The 20,900-nt window shown below is 37.4% G+C and overlaps 1 protein-coding gene across 5 annotated transcripts in view; it reads right to left on the reverse strand.

Moving 5' to 3' along the window:
* Window positions 1-20,900, reverse strand: part of OXR1 (oxidation resistance 1) — a 508,823-nt gene that overhangs the window by 220,187 nt on the left and 267,736 nt on the right. For all 5 annotated transcript variants that reach the window (XM_087447551.1, XM_004431253.3, XM_004431252.3 and 2 more), the window contains one exon: window positions 3,242-3,438. In XM_087447551.1, the coding sequence (XP_087303677.1) occupies window positions 3,242-3,438 (197 nt within the window). The remainder of the gene's footprint in view (window positions 1-3,241; window positions 3,439-20,900) is intronic.

Consider the following 20,900-nt stretch of genomic DNA (forward strand, 5'->3'; position numbering starts at 1 on the left):
AATGAAATTTTATTATACTTCTTGTAAGACAGGTTATTCTCTTATAAAAAGTAATGCATTTATGCTGGGGTTTTTTTGCCATTATATTAGGTTTAATATTTTAATATGTTTCTATTATTAGAAATAATTAAGGACCCGAATCTACTGTCTATACAAAGAGGCTATAACTTCTCTTTCCCTGAGTTTTCTCAACAGGAAGTAGATCCTCTATGTAGGTTCATGAAGGATAATAGCTGTGAGATCAAATGAAATTTCTGGAGAAGCTACTGCTGCCACTCATTTGCCACTAATAGACATTTAAATAACTCCAAAATTTTCTAGTTCCTTATTTTTTATTTGAAAATTCTTTAACCCCCAGAACCATTGCTTGAATTTAAATACAACGTTTCACTTAAACATAGTGCTGCACTTCATTGCTAAAATTTAAATGTAGTACTCTACTTGGACACAAGAGGGCTCCAGGGTTTGCCAGTTAGGCAAACCATAAATTGAGACATTGAAAGATGCTTTTAACGAAAGGGCATATTGACTGGTGGATGGGTTAGTTGGCATGGTTTCCTTAAGTGAGATTATCTTGGAATAGCAGTAAAAATCTTACTTCACTATCTTACCCATAGAAACTCCTCTGGCTCACCTCTGTGCAGAGAGGGATGGTATCCTTCTGGGTGACACAGAAGGCTGACACTAAAATGTCATAAAAGAAGGTTAATTTCATTTGTAGAGTCTGGTAACTCGGGCTCATGGCTCCTTCTTTAATTTCTCTAAGGTTCTATCCATCGTCTATAAAAATAGAGAGTATAATACCTACCTCTCAGAGTTGTTGTGAAGATGAACTGAGATAGAACAAAGGAGGTAAACTTGTACCTGGTATGTGGAATCACCAATAATGGTAATTTTAATTGTGGTTGTTTATTACCAATATTTTTACTAAAGGATACTGAAGTAGACTTGTTTTGTGAATTGATCTTTCAATACAGGTGGTTACAAGGTTGCTAATATTTCAGCCTTGAAAATAATGTTTCCAGGTCCAAATTAGTAGAAAGGTTACATAAACACAGTAAGGGAGGGCCGCCCCGTGGCTTAGCGGTAGAGTGCGCGTGCTCCGCTACTGGCGGCCAGGGTTCGGATCCCGGGTGCGCACTGACGCACCGCTTCTCCGGCCATGCTGAGGCCACGTCCCACATTCAGCCAACTAGAAGGATGTGCAACAATGACATACAACTATCTACTGGGGCTTTGGGGAAAAAAAAGGAGGAGGATTGGCAATAGATGTTAGCTCAGAGCCGGTCTTCCTCAGCACAAAGAGGAGGATTAGCATGGATGTTAGCTCAGGGCTGATCTTCCTCACAAAACAAACAAACAACAAACAAACAACACAGTAAGTGACAATTCAGGTGTCTATTTTAACAAAATAGACATGCCACTGACATTGATTATGGGTCAAATTGTTTCCAATACAATAATTAAAAATTCACTAGTGGTAGAGCTATTTAAAATAACTCATAGCTCATCTTTCGGCAATCCAAACTCACCACTTAGACTTCAATTTTCTAGGCTAAGCTTCTTATTTACTGTGGCCAAAGCTGGACAGCGTTTCTCCCTCATTTTATTATCTTTACGGAATATTGAGTTTGTACGATAAACTTTACTTTCTGAAGGTGAAATGCCGAGTCTTCTTAGATGGTTAACAAATCAGAAAAGCAATAGTAGGTGGTGGACAGGTTGAAGGATGGGAGGAGAGGACACTGGAAAACAGAGAGGCAGTTACGTAAACTTTGCAGGCTTTTCTAGTTGACTGATTTTTAGAACTCTTCTATCATAAGTTTTAAAAATGGAAATATGAACCTGTCTACACTGTCTTCTATCAATTCTCATTAGTTGCCTATTGACATCCTTAAAGACACTATGCTTGTTACCTGTTGAAAAATTAGACTTGAACATCTCAACCTAGAAAGAGAAAATCTGAGCATAGATATAAGAAGAGGACAAAAAAATGGCAGAAAGGGAAAACACTCTTTTAGTAGCCAAATCCTGAGGTACTACTAGACCTGCAGGGAGGCATCTCTTTAAGCCTGAAGGAAGTAATTTAACCCAAAGACACGAAAATGACTTGACAAGGTCATACAGAAAATTGGTGTGGGAATCAGAACTAGAAATCTAATCTCTTGATTATCATCTCTAGATAAGAACACTAAAATATCTGGAAAAAAAACCTTGCACATCCCATATTGGGGTGGTGGGGGTGGTGGATAGCAAATAAAACATGACCCCTTTGATGTAACTTTGGTAAACCCATTAAGCCACAGTCTCTACTATTAAGCCTTTTGGATATGACCAGATCTCTCCAAAATGAAATAACATGCAAGACCAAAGTATCCATCTTCTTCCTACATAGATTTATCTCTCCGACGCATCATCCTCTACCATATAGGATATGTTGAGAAACTTTTTGTCTAAAATAGACATAAGACACTGAAAATTGTTATTGTTAGTTAAAAAGCAAGGCCAAAGACATGATGGACAAATATTGGTACATAAAAGTTGGTAATTCAACTCATTTAGATTGATAACCTACAACACTCCAATTAAATGTTAAAGTTCAAAATTACAGGATATTATTCTATCTGGGAAAAAGGGAGATGATGCCTGAAAGACCCTATTTATAGCCTTGACTCTCTCACACACGGGTTCTGGATATGAGATCTCTCCATTTCTCCAGCCTCTGCAAGTGAATTATGTAATGTGCAAGGCCAAAACAGACCTACAATGTAATCTGTCCTCCCTCAGAGTGTAAAAACTTCCTATTTTTTTAGTGGCTTTGTTAGTTACAGGCTGACATCAACCACTGTCTTAACAACCTGACAGAACAGGGTCAGAGACTTGAGAGCCTGGAGGGAAAATGAAAAGAGCAAAAACAAAAAACAGTGCTGGCTTGAGAATGGCAAAAATGAAAATAGTAGCATATAAGCTTAAAAACTGAAAAACTATATAGTATATATAATTTACTCCCCTTTGGCTACGATATATAGTCCTCAAGCTTGCTCTCTTATTTAACTTTGCTAAAGGTTTTCAGTATTTTTCCATCTCTATGTTCAGACCATATAAGAAAATGTCCATACAAACCATCAGAAAAATATGCACGTTATACACACAAGGGGGCACTTGACCACAGATCCACACATTCACAGTGCCGTTTAGGTGGATTTCATCTATTTACACGCATAAAAGGTCTGGTGCTCACCAATGGTGTAGAACCTCTTCAGTTCACTCCTCCGGGAAGGATGCTTCTGGGTATTAGTTGCGTTGTTCTGTTCTTCTTCAATGATGGGCGTCTTGGGTGCAGGGGGCTTACTGGCTTGTGGTAGTTGCTTTCCTGTACCAGCCAAAGGGTTGAACCCTGGAGCAGTAATATCCACCGACTGGGACTTTTTCTTCAACCTACAGGGAAATAATACCACATGCTGTGATTACCGACTCGAGAGACACACTCGTTTCACGTTTATCTCCATCATGATAATTTTTCAACAACTGAGTTATATTTGCCCCTGAAATAGAACAAGGCTTATTCAGAAATTGTAGACCTTCCCTACAGCATTTTAAATTCTTCAAATATTTTTGAACCTAGCTGGAAAAAAAATCTGCGTGATCATTTTGAAAGGTTTCATTAAAATACATTAAAATGCAAGGTGATAAAAAACTTTTAATTTTTCTAATAGCAAGCTAAAATGTGGCGTCAGACAAAGATAATGCATATGGCTATTGCTTTGAGTTCTGAAAGGAGTATTTTTAATGCTATAGTAAAACACTAGTTAGAAGTAAATAATTGCAACCCAGAAAAAGATAACGAAATGATTGTTTGGGTAACTAGAGGATGCCAGTGCTTTTTTGTTTAATCCATAACAGCTTCTTAGCTGTGAAAATTATAGAGTTTACATTATTTCTCCAGACACTCTCAATGACAATACATGTATTGTTCACAGCCACATTGTCAAGAGAGGACATCAGGCCTAACATGGAAAGCAAAAAGCTACCCATAAAGCATTTTCCCCACTCACCCATAAGAATGTTTTTTTCATATGAAAATCATTGGTAAATGATATGAGTTAAATTCAAATACTTCAAGCTACACAACTTGATATTTGTAACTTAATTGAACTCTAAGCCCAGCTTACCCTTGACCCTCGGGACTTCTGGAGGCTAACGTTGTGTCATTTTTCGAGTCTTAATTCCGTGCAGAAAATAAGTTGGCAGTTTTCTTTATCAGTTATGGTAATCACACCTGAACATTTGCAGTTTCCTAAAAGATTCATATATCTTCACACCTCCAGGCTTTATTTAGGCTTTTCCAGTACGTGAGCTTCCATTTTCTGCCCTCCTGTCAGATCCTGCTCATGTTTCTAGACTCATCTTAAATCTGGCCTCCTCTGGGAAGCTTCCTATGACGTGGACTTTGGTAGCTTCACACTATTCTATAGAGGAGGTTATTCATAATTAACTCTCAATAAGCTTCTATTAAATCAAATTTATCAGAGCAGAAGCTTTGGTAAAGGAATAGAATGTATCAGTTAGTAAAAGATTCATTAATGAAAGCAGTGTTTACTAAACTTTAGTAATTTCATTATCACCTATATGATTTCTCCCATATCCCCGTATCACCTATATTACCTACCTAATATTCATGAAAACTGATTTGCTTTATCCAAATTGCCAACAAATACATTAAAAAGTGCTCAACAGTGTTAGTCACGAGAAATGCAAATTAAGACCACATTGCACTCATAAACACGTATCAGAATGGCTAAAGTGTAAAAGACATGATATTAAGCGTGGTGATGAGGAGCAATTAGAATTCTCTGACACTGCTGGTGGTAGGGTAAACTGGTAGGACCACTTTGGACAAATGTCTGGCAATATCTGCTTAGCTGAAGGCATGCATCTTTGGCTCACTGATTCTATTCTATATATTCTATATATATATTCTATATATTGTACACAAATATAGATATGTTCATCCAAAGACACGGTCAAGAATGTTCATAGAAGCACTATTTGTAATGCACAAATATGAAAAACCACCCAAACATTTACCAACAGCAGAAATGGGTAAATGAATTATGTAAAACTTACAAAATGGAATTTTATATGGCAATGGAAATGAATGCACTGCAACAACATGGATGTTTTCAGAAAAATAATGCTGAGCAAAAGGAGCCAGATACAAAAGAGTGCACACTGTATGATTCCATTTATACAAAGTTCAAATAGAAGCAAAACTATGATATTAAAAGTGTGGGTAGTTAAATTGTTGGGGAGTTATTACATTGATGGAGACATGAAGGGGTTGCTGGGATTCTAGTAAAGTTTTGTTTCCTGACCTGGGTTCTGGGTACTAGGATGCATTTACTTTGTGGAAATCTAATGATCTATGACTTTTGCAGTTTTTCTGTGTATATGTGATACTTCAATAAAAAAGTTTCCATAAGAAATTGACTTTTTCACTTATTCATTTATAATGAAAATTATATGTAGTTCCTGAATGGCTACTTGCAACAAAAAGGCGGCAGAAAAAGAAATAGAATGATATTATTGGCATCTAGCCTCCCAAAGACGACCAGAGTAGAGTGAATCTAAAGAAGGATCCTTTCTTTCTTTAAAAGAATTTTAAAAGAATCACTCTGGCTGCTTTGTTGAAATTCAGTTAAAGGCTATATCTCAACGTTAAGCCAGCTGCATGCACTGTCCTTCCAGGAGAAGCCACCAAAAATCACCTAGTGATCACATACTTGAGGAAAAGTGGATTTACTTTGCACCGGGTTATCTACTTTTTACTAATGCCTTGGTCTTCCCAATAATACCAATCTTGTCTTAGTCTGGAGTTTGTAGATTGGAGCCAAATGTTATGGCAGTACTTTAGGCAACTAAGAAGGCGTTAGGATTAATAACAAGAGTAAGTTAAGAAATAAGTTGCAGGGCAACAAAGTTAATTTCTCCCAACATGGCTTTCCAGAAAAGCATACTTAGACAATCACAGATTTAGACTACACTAAAAATATTATATTGAACCCTATCAACTCTATGAAATCACCAATATTTGACCATTTTTCACCTACAAAAATGTCAATTTTCTATAGTTCACCCTATAAACTTTATTTCAAAATTAAATTTGAATTTCAATATATAGCAAGTTTTTTGGGTGGAGGGGAGTTCAGGGGAGATGAGATTTAAAGGAAAGGTGCTGAATTTTACACAAAGAAAGCCAACTGCTCTCTAGTTATCAGCAAAGATTATTTTCAAAATGTAAATGTGACAAGTTTTATCTCAAATTCATATAGCAGATTATTTTATCACCAGGAATTATTTACATTTTATGTTGGGCTCTTTTAGAATTGATCAGTTACTAAATTAAAGTCTCCTATTGGAGGATATTAGCAATGATGGCTTATATTTGATACAGTAGTAGATACTAGAATTGATGAAGTTCTACATGACTTCAAAATGTCTAAGTGTCCCACAAGTCCTTTTTGTAGCCTCTTTGCAATGAGCAAAGGACATAGCTCTGGGCTCCAAAGGCCAAAGGCCAGCAGAAAATAGTCCTATGGTATTTTCCCTGTTCTTTCTGCCCTTCTCACCAAACACTCTTCCCAATCAAGACTTGAAGGATGTCATGTTTTCATCGTTGTTGCTGGAGTCTGGAACATTGCTAGTTGGTTTGCTGGCTTGCTTAAGAAAAGACTTCCATTTGTACATTCTTAGAAAGCAGAACTGTGTGGGTAATTGAATTACTCCCTTAAAGATTCTAAAAATGACTACTGTGGTTGAAAAGGAAACCTGCTAAATGCTACCTTCAGTTTCCAAATTTCAGGAAAGGGTAAGTTTTTCTAAATTTTTAACAATGTTCTTAATTAAAAGTGTTAAACAAATGTAAATAGCATAATGGAATACGTAGGTGTACATGAGATAAAATACCCATTGATAGTAAATGAAACATGACAAATAGAGACAAAAATAATCTCTTAATTGGCACCAGAAGAATCTTTGTTTAATGTGCTTTACATTTCCAAAGGAAAGTGAGTGTCGACGTCTTCGATGGAGAAAAAGAAATGAGGAAAAGGAGCCATCCCTCTTGGCATGGCTCTGATAGGCAGACTGTCTGGTGTTTCACAGTCTTTGCCTTTTCTTCTTCCTCTTTTTGAGGAGAAAAGAATTATTCCCACTCTTCCCCACATGTATTCCAATACCTTCTTTCAGTGTGGTAAGAAAGTTAGACAGTTTTCTGAGACTCAGTTTCCTCATCTATAAAATGAAGATAAAACATACTAAGAAAGGTTCTGAGGATTAAGTAGACATCCTGTGAGACAGTGCCTAGCATAGCACCTACACAGGATGCTCTCAATAAACGCAAGTTCCAATCTCTTTATAAGAGGATGCAAAGGATGACATAATTTTGTTCTTCAAACTTCCAAGGGATGTTGAAGAAATTATATCAGCTTCTCAGGATCCTTCCCTGCTGCACTACTTTTGAGAAACATTGAACCTATAGGGACTGCACTGCATTTTTTAGGGGGTTTCAACTATTCTGGAGTGTGGATTTGGAGGAAAGAGTGGAAGATAACAAGAGGACAAGCTAAATGAGAGTCCTTTGTGTGGTGTGCAATGTGATATTTCTCTTGTGAGGGTCCTCAAATCTTTTGGAAAACAACTGAATCCATTGGATAACTGGGTGGGGTTGATTTAAAACAGCAAACTCATAAGCAGAGGTGGAGACCAGGGAACCATGAGGAAGTAAGGACAAGAACTGGAAAGGAAGGCTTTTGACTTTCCTACTCTCTTAAAATAGGGTTCATGCCAATTTCAACTAGTTCTCCAAGAAGCAGAAGAAGCCCTGTAAGCCAGTGATGAAATGTGAAGTCACTGGAACCAGAGAAAAGAAGAAGTGGCAGGAAATTTCTAATACCTAACCAACTTAAACAGAATTATTCTCATAGTAATTAGCTAAATTTTATTCTTGCATAACTTATTTCTACTTTAACAGAAACATAAGAAATCTTCCTCTCATTTTCTGAATCATGGTTTCAGTAGAATACATGAATCTTTTGGCTTAAATGAGTTAATGGACATCCCAAAGCCCAGGGCTTGCGCCAACAGTGACTGAATGTGGCTTTACGTTGCCCACCACAGAGGACTTCTCCCAAAGATACGGGTCAATTCTCCATTTCAATAGCTTTCACCATGGAGAATTTTCTAAGCTTCTTCACTTTTAGCCCTTTATTACTATTATTTATTACTTATCATACTCTTTTGGTCTTACCTTCTCTCTCCCTCTCACATTGGGTTTTCATCTTCCAACTATCTCCACTCTTCTATCACCTTCCATTCAAGTCATAACCAAGCAATGCTTTTCATCTTTCTTTGTCTATCATGCTCTGCATCTTTTAAAAGTTTTGTTATTTTATCTAAATACTGCATGATAGAATTCTACCTTAAGCCTAAACTAAAGGCCGATATGACTTAAATGCATAAGAAAAAAGTGTTTTCATTTAGTTTCAGTTCTTAACTGGAATTACCTCTTCCATCAAGTGGACTTCAAATTGTATCTGCATTATAACTAATTGGATATGTTCCTGAGTTCTGTAGCTATCTGGACAAAATGAACCTTCTACTATCCACTTAGTATAGTCTTAGGATGCCCTGGGCAATAGTAGCAACAGTTGAGAAAATCTACTATAGTATAATGGGAATATTCCCTAGGTCCCTAGAATTTAAGGTGGTATAACATTAGTATGTAAAAGCCACATTTTGTACATTTGTACCTCAATAATAATAGCAGAGTGGTTAAGACTATGGACATGGGGGCCAGATTCCAGGGAATTGTATCCCTAATCTGGCACTTACTAGCTCTGTAACCTTGGGCAATTTTCTTAACCTCTCCTTGCCTCAGGTTTCCCCATATTATGTAAAATTAAAGTATTAATAATACCTATGTGATAAAATTAACATGAGGATTAAATTAATATTTCTAAAAGCACTTAGAATACTTGGCACATAATAAGTATTATATCAGTTTTTGCTTTAAACAAAAACACAGCAAATATAAAGAGTCATTGAGGATTTATAATGTACGGGGTACAGGCCACATATTCTAGACACATTATTTCATTTATTGATCACAACAAACATATGAGGTAGGTATCATATTCCCTATTTGTGGATGGTTCAACTGAGGTTTAGAGAAAGTGATAGCGCTAAAAATTAGGGAAGCTAGAATCCAACACGGACATTTTGACCAAAAGGCCACACTTTGGAATTAAGAGATCAAGATAAATTTCAACTCTGACACTTAACAACGATGTGACTTTGGGCAAGCACTTGGACTTTCTAGGCCTCTATTTTCTTACCCATCATGGTGGTATTCATGCTATCTGCCTACTTAACCCAAGAGAGTTATTGTGAGCATAAAATGTGTTAATTTATGTGAAAGCCCTTTGCAAAATTCCACAGAAATCTACAGTACCAATAGTAGCTATAGAAATTCACCCTTAGCCCCATTCATTTGTTGTATACTTACACAAATGTCCACACATATATACACGGATGCATGTGAATAGCTGTGCCGCAAAGACCCAACACTTGTAATCTTTTCCAGCAATCTCCAGTAAGAAGACCATCTGTGGTTTGCACAACTCATTAATGTTAGCAAAGCTGTCTCCTTGCTTCCTAAAAGAGCTAGTGTAAGGATATTTTTTAAGTAGTAAAGCTGCTGAGAATGCAGATTTTTCCAAGTTGGATACCGTGGCTGCTGCAAAAATCTAAAGTCACTCAAAAAGAACTTTTGAGAGCAAATGCCTAAAAAAGTTTTACATTGCAAAATTACGGTCTTTTGTTACCCCTCCAGTACAGTCTGACTAAAAATCAGCAGCCAAAAACAAAATCAGCAAAATCAGCAAAAAACAAGCATAGTCAGAAGTCTACCCAGAAGAAATGACAGATTAGAAACCTGGGCATTAAAAAAAGAAAACAATCCACTGGGATATAGAAGTTGCCAGTCACAGCCTGCTCTATAATTGCTGTGGCCATACTATTCTTTGTACCCCCGAACACAAAGATTGAGGCAGAAAATCTCATTAATGTAGAATCAGGAATTATACAACCTTCTTTTACAATTCCAAACCAATGCAAAATGTTTTAACAGAAGTATCCTTTGGGAGTGCAAATTGATATTGGAATAGTTAATGGAACTCCAAAACTAGATACCTTATTATAATAAGACACGTTTCTAGCCCTATAGTCATCCTAAGAAATTTACGCTTTCCTACCTTGGAAATTCAGAGAATAGAGAATTCAAGAATTAAGCCACAGGTGCAATGATATGTAGGAATGGTTTGCTAGAAATTTTCTTGTTAAATGCAATTGAATTCAGCTTTGAGAAGGGCAAGGCAAGTGTACATAATATGAATCACATAGAAGCATAAACGAATTCACTGCTACTGTACCTAATTTTATGCTAAAAATAGTAGAAATTAAATGCCCAACCAAACCGCCTCTCCAGAGTTTAATAAACCCTAACATAAAAGGTGAGTATTTCTTACTGTCCTTTCATGAAAAAGACATCCAAGTTCTCGAAGTTTGCCAGCTAGTTTATTTACATCATTATGCTTATACCAGCCCAGAGAAAAGAGATAGGAAAGAAGCATTTTCTATTAGGAGTCCTCACCACCAGATCAACTTAATTCCTACATTCATAGAAATTCTAGTCTGTTCACCAGTTTATTCCTAGGATTTAGCATAGTTCTTGGCACTTATTAAATAAATTGTTGAATGAATGAATGGTTTCATCATGGGACAAAAAAACAAAAAACAATATAAAAGTGCCAGTAAGTTTACATATAAAAATCCAGGAAAATAAATTATAAGAGTAAGACTTTGTACAGTTTGGTAGTAGATACAATGATCAATTTAATACATTCATATAACATAACCTTCTTCCCACTCTATGATGGGAATGTGTTTTTGAGTTTGGATAGAAAAAGGAAATTGTTTCATCTCCATTATCAGTACTATGATCAATCTGAACAGTATTTCAATTCTTTATTCACTAAATCCATTTTTGTCATTTCTGAAGAAACTCTCCGTAGCTTTGATAAATTGATATCCATATACAAAAATTTTCAGTGGTGGCATGGAGAGTGAAAAGAGAAAGCACTCTGGAATCAAAGATCTGGGCTCAAGTTCAGGATCTACTGCTTTTAAGCAACGTAAAGATAAAACATTTTAATTTTATTGATTAGAAATATCTACTTTATGTTTTTGGAGCACTCATTAAGAATTTGCACATTATCTTTCTACTATGAAATTTCAAAGCACTAAGTTAATAGTAGTAACATTTTTATGTTTTCCTTTCCATGTGCTTTCCAATTATACCACTATATTGCAAGCATTCTCTCTGAAATTACACAAATTTCCAATTTATTTCAGTTTTTGCCTTAGAACTTCAAAGTCTTTCAACTGGAAAATCCTGACAGTAGAAACACATTATGCAAATCCAAAGATTAGGGCTTGAAGGATTTGGAAGTCAAATTCTTGTAAACGTTAAACAGTCTTCTGTAATAACTCACAGAGATGAAATTTAATTTTATTACCTTTGATGAAATGATTTGTAACATGCTATTGCCACATCAATTGAATTCTGTTTATCCATTTTAGGAAGAAAGAATCAGCATAAACAAGACTATTTTAAGACTTTAGGCTTCTATCCAACATTGCTGATTAAAGCAATCTATTTTTAACAGGGCCTATTACAAACTATCTGTGTAAAGCATATGGATTAGCTGATTAAAATGTAGTTTTGCTTGTGCACAACCTAAGGCAACTCCAAACTTAATCAAGATAGCTTCTGCGGGTACTAATAATCTGGGCCAAAGCCCAACGGTTTATAGCTAAAATGTTAATGTAGCACAACAATCTCCCATCTTAATTTCCCCAAATGAAGCCATTAGAAACAGGAAAAGAAGACATAGAAAAACATAGATTTACATATTAATTCAGGAACTTGATGGAAAACATCTCTCTGGTTAATCCATTGCTTCTTAACCTCTTTAAATTAAATCATCCTATTGAATATAAAAAATGCTAAAGTCATCCTAAATGTTTTCAAATGAAAATAATTCTTTGTGTTTTTAAATGTAAGATTGAATGATTGATTGTATTATTGATTAAATGATTTTTTTGAAAACTGCCCTATTTAGAATCTGATCAGCTACCCATGATAGGGCATGCCATGTCCTCTTTCCCACTTTGGGAATCACTGGGGAATGTGTTCAAGTTTTATTCTATTCAGATGATAGTGGTTTAACACATGAAGGCTATGTAATGCCCCCAGTACAACAAAATTGGATTTTAGGCTTTCTTCAGATAAACATATTATATAACATTTAAAATTACATGGGCATTTTTTTCTCCTTTCTGAACTTGCTAAATTTTCTATGAATGATCATGTCATAATTTGATAAATGATACAGTCAAAAAAAATGAAGATTATTTTGTGGCTTACTGATAACCTTTGTTGCTGGTGCATATAAGTAAAATTGTTAACCATATGCAATAAAAATGTACAGTTAGATGATGCTATGAAGAGGAGTAAAAATAATTTTATAAAGATTTTTTTGTCAATTACTTGTTGCAAGAAAAATTGTTTTGCAAATAAAACTGTATAATTTTAATTCACTTTGAAGGTTCCATGCCAAAAGCACATAGGCGAGGGTGACAATTTCTAAAGAATTAAAGAAAATGGAAAATGGTTTTAAAAAAAAAAAAATGACATTAAAGAAATCACTGTCTTCTTTCCAATGGCAACTCTATAAATCTACACTTAGCTTTCACCATTATTTTAAATCTCTTTTTTCCCTACTACAGAAGAGAATGTAGTCCTTCTCTTGTTAAAGCCAATCTTTCCACATGCTCTCTGAATACAACTGCACCCTCTCTCTATACTGAGATTTTAATGTGCTAACCACTCTCTTCCTTCTCTAAGTCCTAAACTAGTTAAGGAATAGGTACAGGAGTCAGGGACCCCATCGCAAGCTGGCAGCTTGGAGAAGCAGTGTCCTGGTGAGGCTGCCCCATGGGCAGCAGGAGTAGAGAGAACACGGGAACGCTGTGGGCATCAGATCCCAGAGAGAAAGCAGAGGAGGCTGGGCCATACATCCACAGTACTTTTCAGTCTGAGAAGTCACTCTTCTTCGTTGGGGAGGCACAGGCATAGAGAGCCAAAGCTCTCTTCTAAATCCTTCAGAAAACAAGGAAATTCTATTTTACAAACAAAGGAAGGGCTGCAGGAAAGGGAGAAAATGTTCACTTTCTTAAGGCTTTACTCCCAGGTTATCTGTTTCCCATCCTGATCATTAATCTCTCCCTCTTTGCCAAACCATTCCCACCAGCATTCAACCAGATGCTAATATCTCCCATCCCTTCAAGCCCTTTTCTCTCTAAGGCTACCATTCCATTTCTTGATTTCTCTTCTCTCCTTCACAGCACACAGCTTCACTTCCCAGTCACTGGGTAACGCTCTCCACTACAGCTTTGCACCCACCACTTTCACAAAACAACTCATTTAGGCATCCAATCACTTCACGTGGTCAAATTCAAAAGTGACTTTCAGATTTTCGTTTCTCTGAACCTTTTAGTTGTAGGATGTATTTGTGGAGGGGATAGCACAAAAGTTAAGGCCAGGGACTCCGGAGTTAGAATGCTTGGGTCCCACACTTGGCTTCTTATTATGGGATCTTGGGCAAATTACTCAATCTCTCTACAGTTTCATCATTTGTAAAATGGGTTTAACAAGAATACTTACCTCAAAGGGTTATTAAAAGGATAATATATCATCATCCATATAAATATTCAGCATGAAGCATACTGCTTCATAAGAGGACTCAAGTCTTTTTCACAATCCCTTTATCTTGAAACATTCTAGCTTAGATTCCCTGATACGCAATTCTTTTAATATTCCTTTTTCCACTATTCCTTCAAGAGTCCTTTCTTTCCTATTCAATCCTAAATTTTGGAATATCCAGGGGCCTAATGGAGTTGGGCCTCCCTCTGCTCTCTTTTCACTACCTTCCTAGATGTTCTCATCCATTCCCTTGGGATGAAATATTTAGATGCTGAAAACTCCCATTACCTCCAGCCCAAACTTCCCCCAGAACTACAAACTTAAATCTACAACTAGCAATTTGGCATTATCCATTACCTGTGGCACATCCTAAATTTAATATGTCCCTAAACAAATTCTCGATTCCTACACTCACCCCTAACCTTCCTTCCTGTCTTCTCTATCTCTATAAATGACACCACCAACCACACAGTTACACAAGCCAGAAACTTGAAACTTATATTTGATCCCTTCCTTTGCAACCCTCTCCACTTCTAATTAATCAACAAATTCTATTCTGTCTTCAAATTATATCTTAAATTTCTCTACTTCTCTCCATCTCCACTACTACCTCCCTAGTCATCACCCCTCTGGATTATTGCCAAAGCCTCCATATTGGCCTGCCCAGTTAGACTTTTCTCTCCTGCTACCTATTCTTCTTACAGCAGCTGTAACAAGCATTTTTAAGCATAAAGGAGATAGGTCGTTCTCCCACTTCAAAGAATTAAATGGCTTCCTACTGTGGTCAAATGAATTTCTAAACTTCTTTCCATGGTCCACAAGGTCTTGCACGTCTCCAAGTCTTACTTCATTTTGGGCTACTCTTCATCTTATGCTACTCCTCATCTTGTGCTGCTCCTCATCTTGGGCTACTCTTCATCTTGGGCTACTCCTCATCTTGTGCTACTCCTCATCTTGTGCTGCTCCTCATCTTGGGCTACTCTTCATCTTATGCTACTCCTCATCTTGTGCTGCTCCTCATCTTGGGCTACTCTTCATCTTGTGCTACTCCTCATCTTGTGCTGCTCCTCATCTTGGGCTACTCTTCATCTTGTGCTACTCCTCATCTTGGGCTACTCCTCATCTTGGGCTACTCCTCATCTTGGGCTACTCCTCATCTTGGGCTACTCTTTATCTTAGGCTACTCTTCTTCTTGCTCATGCTCTAGTCACCTTGGTATCCTTCAAGGTTCTCAAACATGTCAAGCTCTTTCCATCCTCAGGGGTTTTGCACATGCTATTCTCTCTGACTGGAAAGCTCTTTGAGTTGTTGGCTGCTTCTCATTTTTTAAGTCTTCTCAGAGAAACCATCCCCCATAATTCTAAGTAGGTTCTCTCTCATCTCCTGGCCCCATCCCCACTCAACCCCAGGTTTTTCTTTAGCATGCTGCTTATCTGCTTCTCATGGCATCTATCACGAAGTCCAATGGTACATCTGTCCATGTCCACTTTTCTCTGTTCCATCTCGCTCACTTCACTATTCACTCTGGTGGGGCTGGAAGCACACTTCCTTCACGGACCTAACACAATGCCTGGCACATTATGCACAGACCAAAAATATTCACTACATGAATGAATCAGTGAATCGATGAATAAATTATCCCTCCACATAGACTCCACACATGTCTTTATTCAGAAGACTACAGGGCACGAGGTTTGTTTATTTTCTCCATCTTCTTTAATTCTTAGTTTGGCTCAGTCACAATGGCCCAAATCTTTCTCAAGAAATTACTGTCATATCTCTTTGGTGAGAAAACCATAATATTCATAACAGTTACATGAAAAAAGAGCTGTCTCCTGATCTATGAGCTGAATTAATTAGAAGGCTAAAACTTATGGCTGAATACATGGTCTAAGAAATAGGCCTGGGCTAGAAGACCCTTTTGAACATGTGTTGATATACTGGTATTGTGCTAATGGGCATTTCACTCCCACATTTTCCAGGCCTCGTACTTCTACAGGTGGAAAATTACATTAGGAGAAACACCAAATGGAGACTGAATGTGGAGAAGTAAAATATTACACATCAACAAAGCCAGGAAAAAAAAGGCAGTGGAAAAAAAATATATCCGTATACATGCTCATTTCTAATCTCATTGAGGACTGATAGAAATTCCTACATAACTCTTTTTATTTAAAACAGTATATTCAGTCAATCATCATTAAAGAATACGAAATAAAATCTGATGATGGAAAAAAGTAGCAAACCATATTTAATTGTAGATTGGAGGACTTTTAAATCTGTAAGGAATCCGAGTTCAACCACTTAATTTTACAGTGGCAGTAATGAAACTAAAATTTCTTGAACTCATGCTCGTGTTAAGCAAATGACACATGGTTGTCTTTAATCTGGACTCCATAAGCTACCTGAGGTCAGGGCCTATCTTATTCATATTGAACCACTAGTGCCCTGTATCCTGCCAGGCGCATAGTAACCACCATTAAAGGCTTAACCTCACCCAAGGATAAATGGAATAACCTGGTACACACAAACACCACAGGAAGAACTGCAAGAACTGCCTTGAAGCCTTCGTATGAATACCTTGTTGCTTTATATCACAAACCTGATTAATGACAGTACAGTGCTGTTCTGGGCTCCTTGTCAGACCAGTGTTCCAGACTACATTCTGCCATTACTAGGAATAAAATTTGACCTAAGACATTTCCCCTGAACCTCATCATTCTAAGCTGTACAATGCTGATAATCATCCCTGCAATACTTGCCTAACAAGGTTACACATCTTTGTGTTCACCAAATATCTGGTGATTCCCTTCTATGTTCAACGCACTGTACTAGACCCCAGGGCCCTTACTTGTTGGCATCAGCACTCTGCATTTTGATAGATATTTAAAACCGACCCTTTCTCTTATCAGGTGGGATATTTTGTGGGTTCTTTGTAGTGCACTGCCCACTGGAGATCTGTCATCTGCAGTTTCCTCTTTTTGGGTGAATGCCACACTTCCCACCAGTCACTAACCTCTCCTTCCCCATCCCCCGTGTACACCATCATGTTCTTTCTGCTGGGGTTACCTCACTTCCCCAGCAGCCCTCTTGAACAAGATCTAAGACTCCTTCAGGCCAGGTCTCTTTGGTATGGCCACATCTTGCCAACCAGAAGCAAGAATCCTTTTCCCTGCGGGTTTCAGCATACCCACAATGTAGCAGCTCTTTGCATCCCCTTGTCAGATTCTCCAGGAAGCTATAGTCCCTACTCTTTTTGATTTCTCAGGGTTGAGTCAAAGCCTAACCCATTGTTTTCCCCAAGCTCTCTGGGTTTTCCCAGTGACGTCCCATACATACATTTGAGGTGAGGTAAAAGCATCCCTCACCCTTTTTTAGGGGGCTTGGATAGGACAGGATTCCCAGAACACCAGCAGCTCTCTCTGAAAATCCTGTTCTAATCTCCAAACTGTTACATTGGCTGGAGGTAGGCTGTCAACTAAGGGTCACAAAATCAGTCCTGACCATCAGCTTTTCAAATCTTGACTTGGTGGTCTCACACCTCATTTTGAAAATTGGGAGGAATGGGTGCCATCTCAGTTCCAACTGAAAGGGAGAAAATGTCTTTTTTGAACTTCCTGTTACAGGTGTAATGCATCTTTATTAACCTTTCCTAAAGACCGCACTCTCCAGCTAAGGAAGGGTTGGCACTGCCAAAGAAGGTGGTGATAGAATGGAGACATCCTTCCATTTCAGGGACATTTCTAGTTAAAAATCATTTCCAAATATTGTTTTCATTTCCTTTCTATATATTCACTGAAGGCTTAATGAGTTCAATGCACTATGCTAAATGCTGGGGATACAAAGATGAAAAGAAAATGGTTGCTCTCTTTCAGGACATAAAAGGGGATGGATTTATAAAACAAAATTACAGAAAATGATATGTATTCTGATTAGAAGACAGTAATCGCTCCCCAACTTTGAATTTGCCTACAAGAAGTTCTAATATTCATGTAGATTTATTTCTGATTACTTTTTACTCAACTGTAAGAAATTAGGCCCAAGTATTTGTGAACTGTGAGTCACTGCTATTGGGAATAAGTAGAATAAGCGAAAAGTAGTCGAGATTAGAAAAAAAGTAAAAGTAAGCAGAAGGTAGGGACGGGATGGAAGATTTTTGGTTTGTTTTTGTCAAGAGGCATTGGGCTGAAATGAGGGGGTCAAGTTTTATTTTACAGAAGTGCTTGAAAAACAAAGAAAAAGCTGCTACCTATTGCCAAAATGCTGCAAAATAAAAGATATGTTAGACTAAAAATGGCAAGACGAATTTAATTTCAGAATAAAGAGGAGACCTTTGAGTGGAGCAAATTTAGCTTTACAAAAAACAGAGGGCATCATCATTCATGTTCTTATTTTGCCATGGACAGAGAAAATTAGGTAGGTATGGACTGCACACAGGCACTTGAGAACCACTGGACTAGATGATCTCAGATTCTACAAGCAATGAATTTGCTTTGCTGAGACTCCCTTTATTCAAATCTGCTCCACTGCTGCCTCTCCCTCTCTATGCCTTATAGCAGAGGGACAGGTTTTCATACAATTTTCCAAGCCCTGTATTCAGGACCAGCTATAAAATTTGTGGTGCCCAGTGCAAAATGAAAACGCAAGGCTCTTTGTTAAAAAATTATTAGAAATTCAAGATAGTGACAGCAAAGCATTAAACCAAGTGTGTAGCCCTTTTAAGCAGAGGCCCTGTGCAGCCGCACAGGTTGCACACTCAGGAAGCTGGCCTTGCCTGTATTGTCTGACATGATCTTCCAAAGTGATTTCCCAAAGCACAGCTTTTTAAAAATGATACTTCAGCACCTAGGAATCTTGTACAAGGAAAGATTTCTAGAATGATAGTCCAGTTTCATGAAGTCTTTGTTATTGGTCAGTAAATCATATCTTGCAAGTCACAGCTCAACTCCAAAGTACTACAGAGGATGAATTTAAAAATTTGTCTTAACCACTTGGCAGTTGAATTTTCCTTAGTCAGTTTAAGTTAATCTTTGTGTTTGTAGGGTTATTACTGGAGCTTAAGAATAATATTCTACATGTATACAATTTTATCAAAACCACCTGGATGGTTCAAAATAATCCCTATGTGGAGAAAAGGATACTGAGAGCCCAAGCTCTGGGATGGGAAACAGCTGTGGAGGAAGTATGCTAGCCTTCCTTTTTCGTGTTGTAGTAGGAAGTGTTTAAACGTATAGGATTTTTATTCTGCAGAGGTGGGGGCATTTCAGAGCAAGCGTAATTGGAGAGTCCTGAGCAGAGTGTTCTGGCCATCATGCTAGGCTGACCCGCCATCATTCCTTCTCTGATCGCCATTGAGGCCTCCTCCTATTGCGTCAACTCTTTCCTCTCATTCAATCCATTTTCCAAACAAAGAGCAAAGAGTTCTTTTAAAAACATAATTCTGATCAAGTCAGTCCCTTCAATGTCTTCTCCTCTTCACTGAGAATAGATTTCAAACCACTTACCATATCCTGCAGGATCCTACATAACCTGGCGCTGGCCTACTTCATCGGCCTCATCTCTATGCTCCTCTTCATTTTCTCTGTTCTGTCCACACTGTTTCTAGAAATTATAGGAGCCTCAAAGCTTTTGTACTAAAAGTTCCTTCTGCTTGAAATGCACCTTCCCTAGAAATTCTCATGTCTGGTTCCTTGTCATCGAGGTCTCAACTCTAAAGGCCCTGTACAGAAAGACCTTCCTTGACCATCCAACCTAAAGTTGTCAGCTCTTCCCATCACCCTATTTTATTTGTATTTTCTTCAGACTATTTATCACTGATATATTTTCTTGTGAACTATCTGTGGTCCCTAATCCCTTCGTTAATGATGTGAGAGCTAGAAGGTTGCCTGCCTTGTCCACTAACAGATCACCAGTGCTTAGAACAGAATTTTAGATGGTACAGCAATTTGGCTACACATTCAAATAATTCATTCTGCATTAACTAAGAAGAATGTGCTCTATACTTTCTATCACTTAAAAATGGCAATTTACCTGCAGAGATTTTCAACTAGAAGGAAATGTTATATGCTTTCCATTATCTAAAAATGACTATTTCTCTACAGAAATTTTTAAATATGCAGGAAAAATACTGACATCTTAAATGTAGCATTTCATGTACAGTATCTGCTGTGTTTTTCCTTGATGACTGTACTGTAGTTTTTATCTCCTTGGTAATTTCTCACGAGCTACGTTAAGTAGTCTACACATGATGACAATACGCACCACAAAAATCCATAGAGCACTACAGCCAGCAGCTTGACATTAGTAGTCACTTATGATTCCTGGGTCATTGGATTTTGTAACAGTAAGCAAATGAAGCTCAGCGACTACATATTTAGCATTCATTTCTCAACATCACAGGCAACAAAAATATTGCTGTAGTATTCAGATAATGATTTGAAATTGCAGGTCACTGCTGAGACAGTGACAAAAAGGTCAGAGTTTTAGGGGAAGAATGATTATTTTTCTACCACATATTCCCCTATTTAACTTCAAGGGAATTGTTGGAGTCTAAACCCAAAATATTGCTTTATTTCACTACACACATTAACTAATTATATTTCTGTGTTTCCTTTCTACCCCAACATGAAATGTAGAATAAAATTCTACTTGCTATTCAAGAATCAAGGAAAAAGAGGGAAAACTGTGAAACTCGTTCATAATTTTTATCGTGCTCTCAGTTGAGTAACGGCAGTAGGAATTTTGGAGACAGTGATAGGCCCACTGAGTGTTTTCATCTTTCCTATGGAGTAGAAGCAAAGTACCATATAAGTTTTGGGGGAAAAAATCTCTAGATGTACAGAGCAGAATCTACTTTGTTATTCTACTGCTGACAACACATGCTACACAAACGTTTGGGCCACAGAAAGAGAAGAAATTAAAATGAATATATTTTACATTAAACATGCATACCTTTTTTTTTCCTGATTTAAGATAACACTCACTGACTGGTCGTCAATAAAGACCATCAGAAATA

This window comes from Ceratotherium simum, chromosome 23 (assembly GCF_057802395.1).
Source record: "Ceratotherium simum simum isolate JZ-2026a chromosome 23, ASM5780239v1, whole genome shotgun sequence".
Lineage (NCBI taxonomy): Eukaryota > Metazoa > Chordata > Mammalia > Perissodactyla > Rhinocerotidae > Ceratotherium > Ceratotherium simum.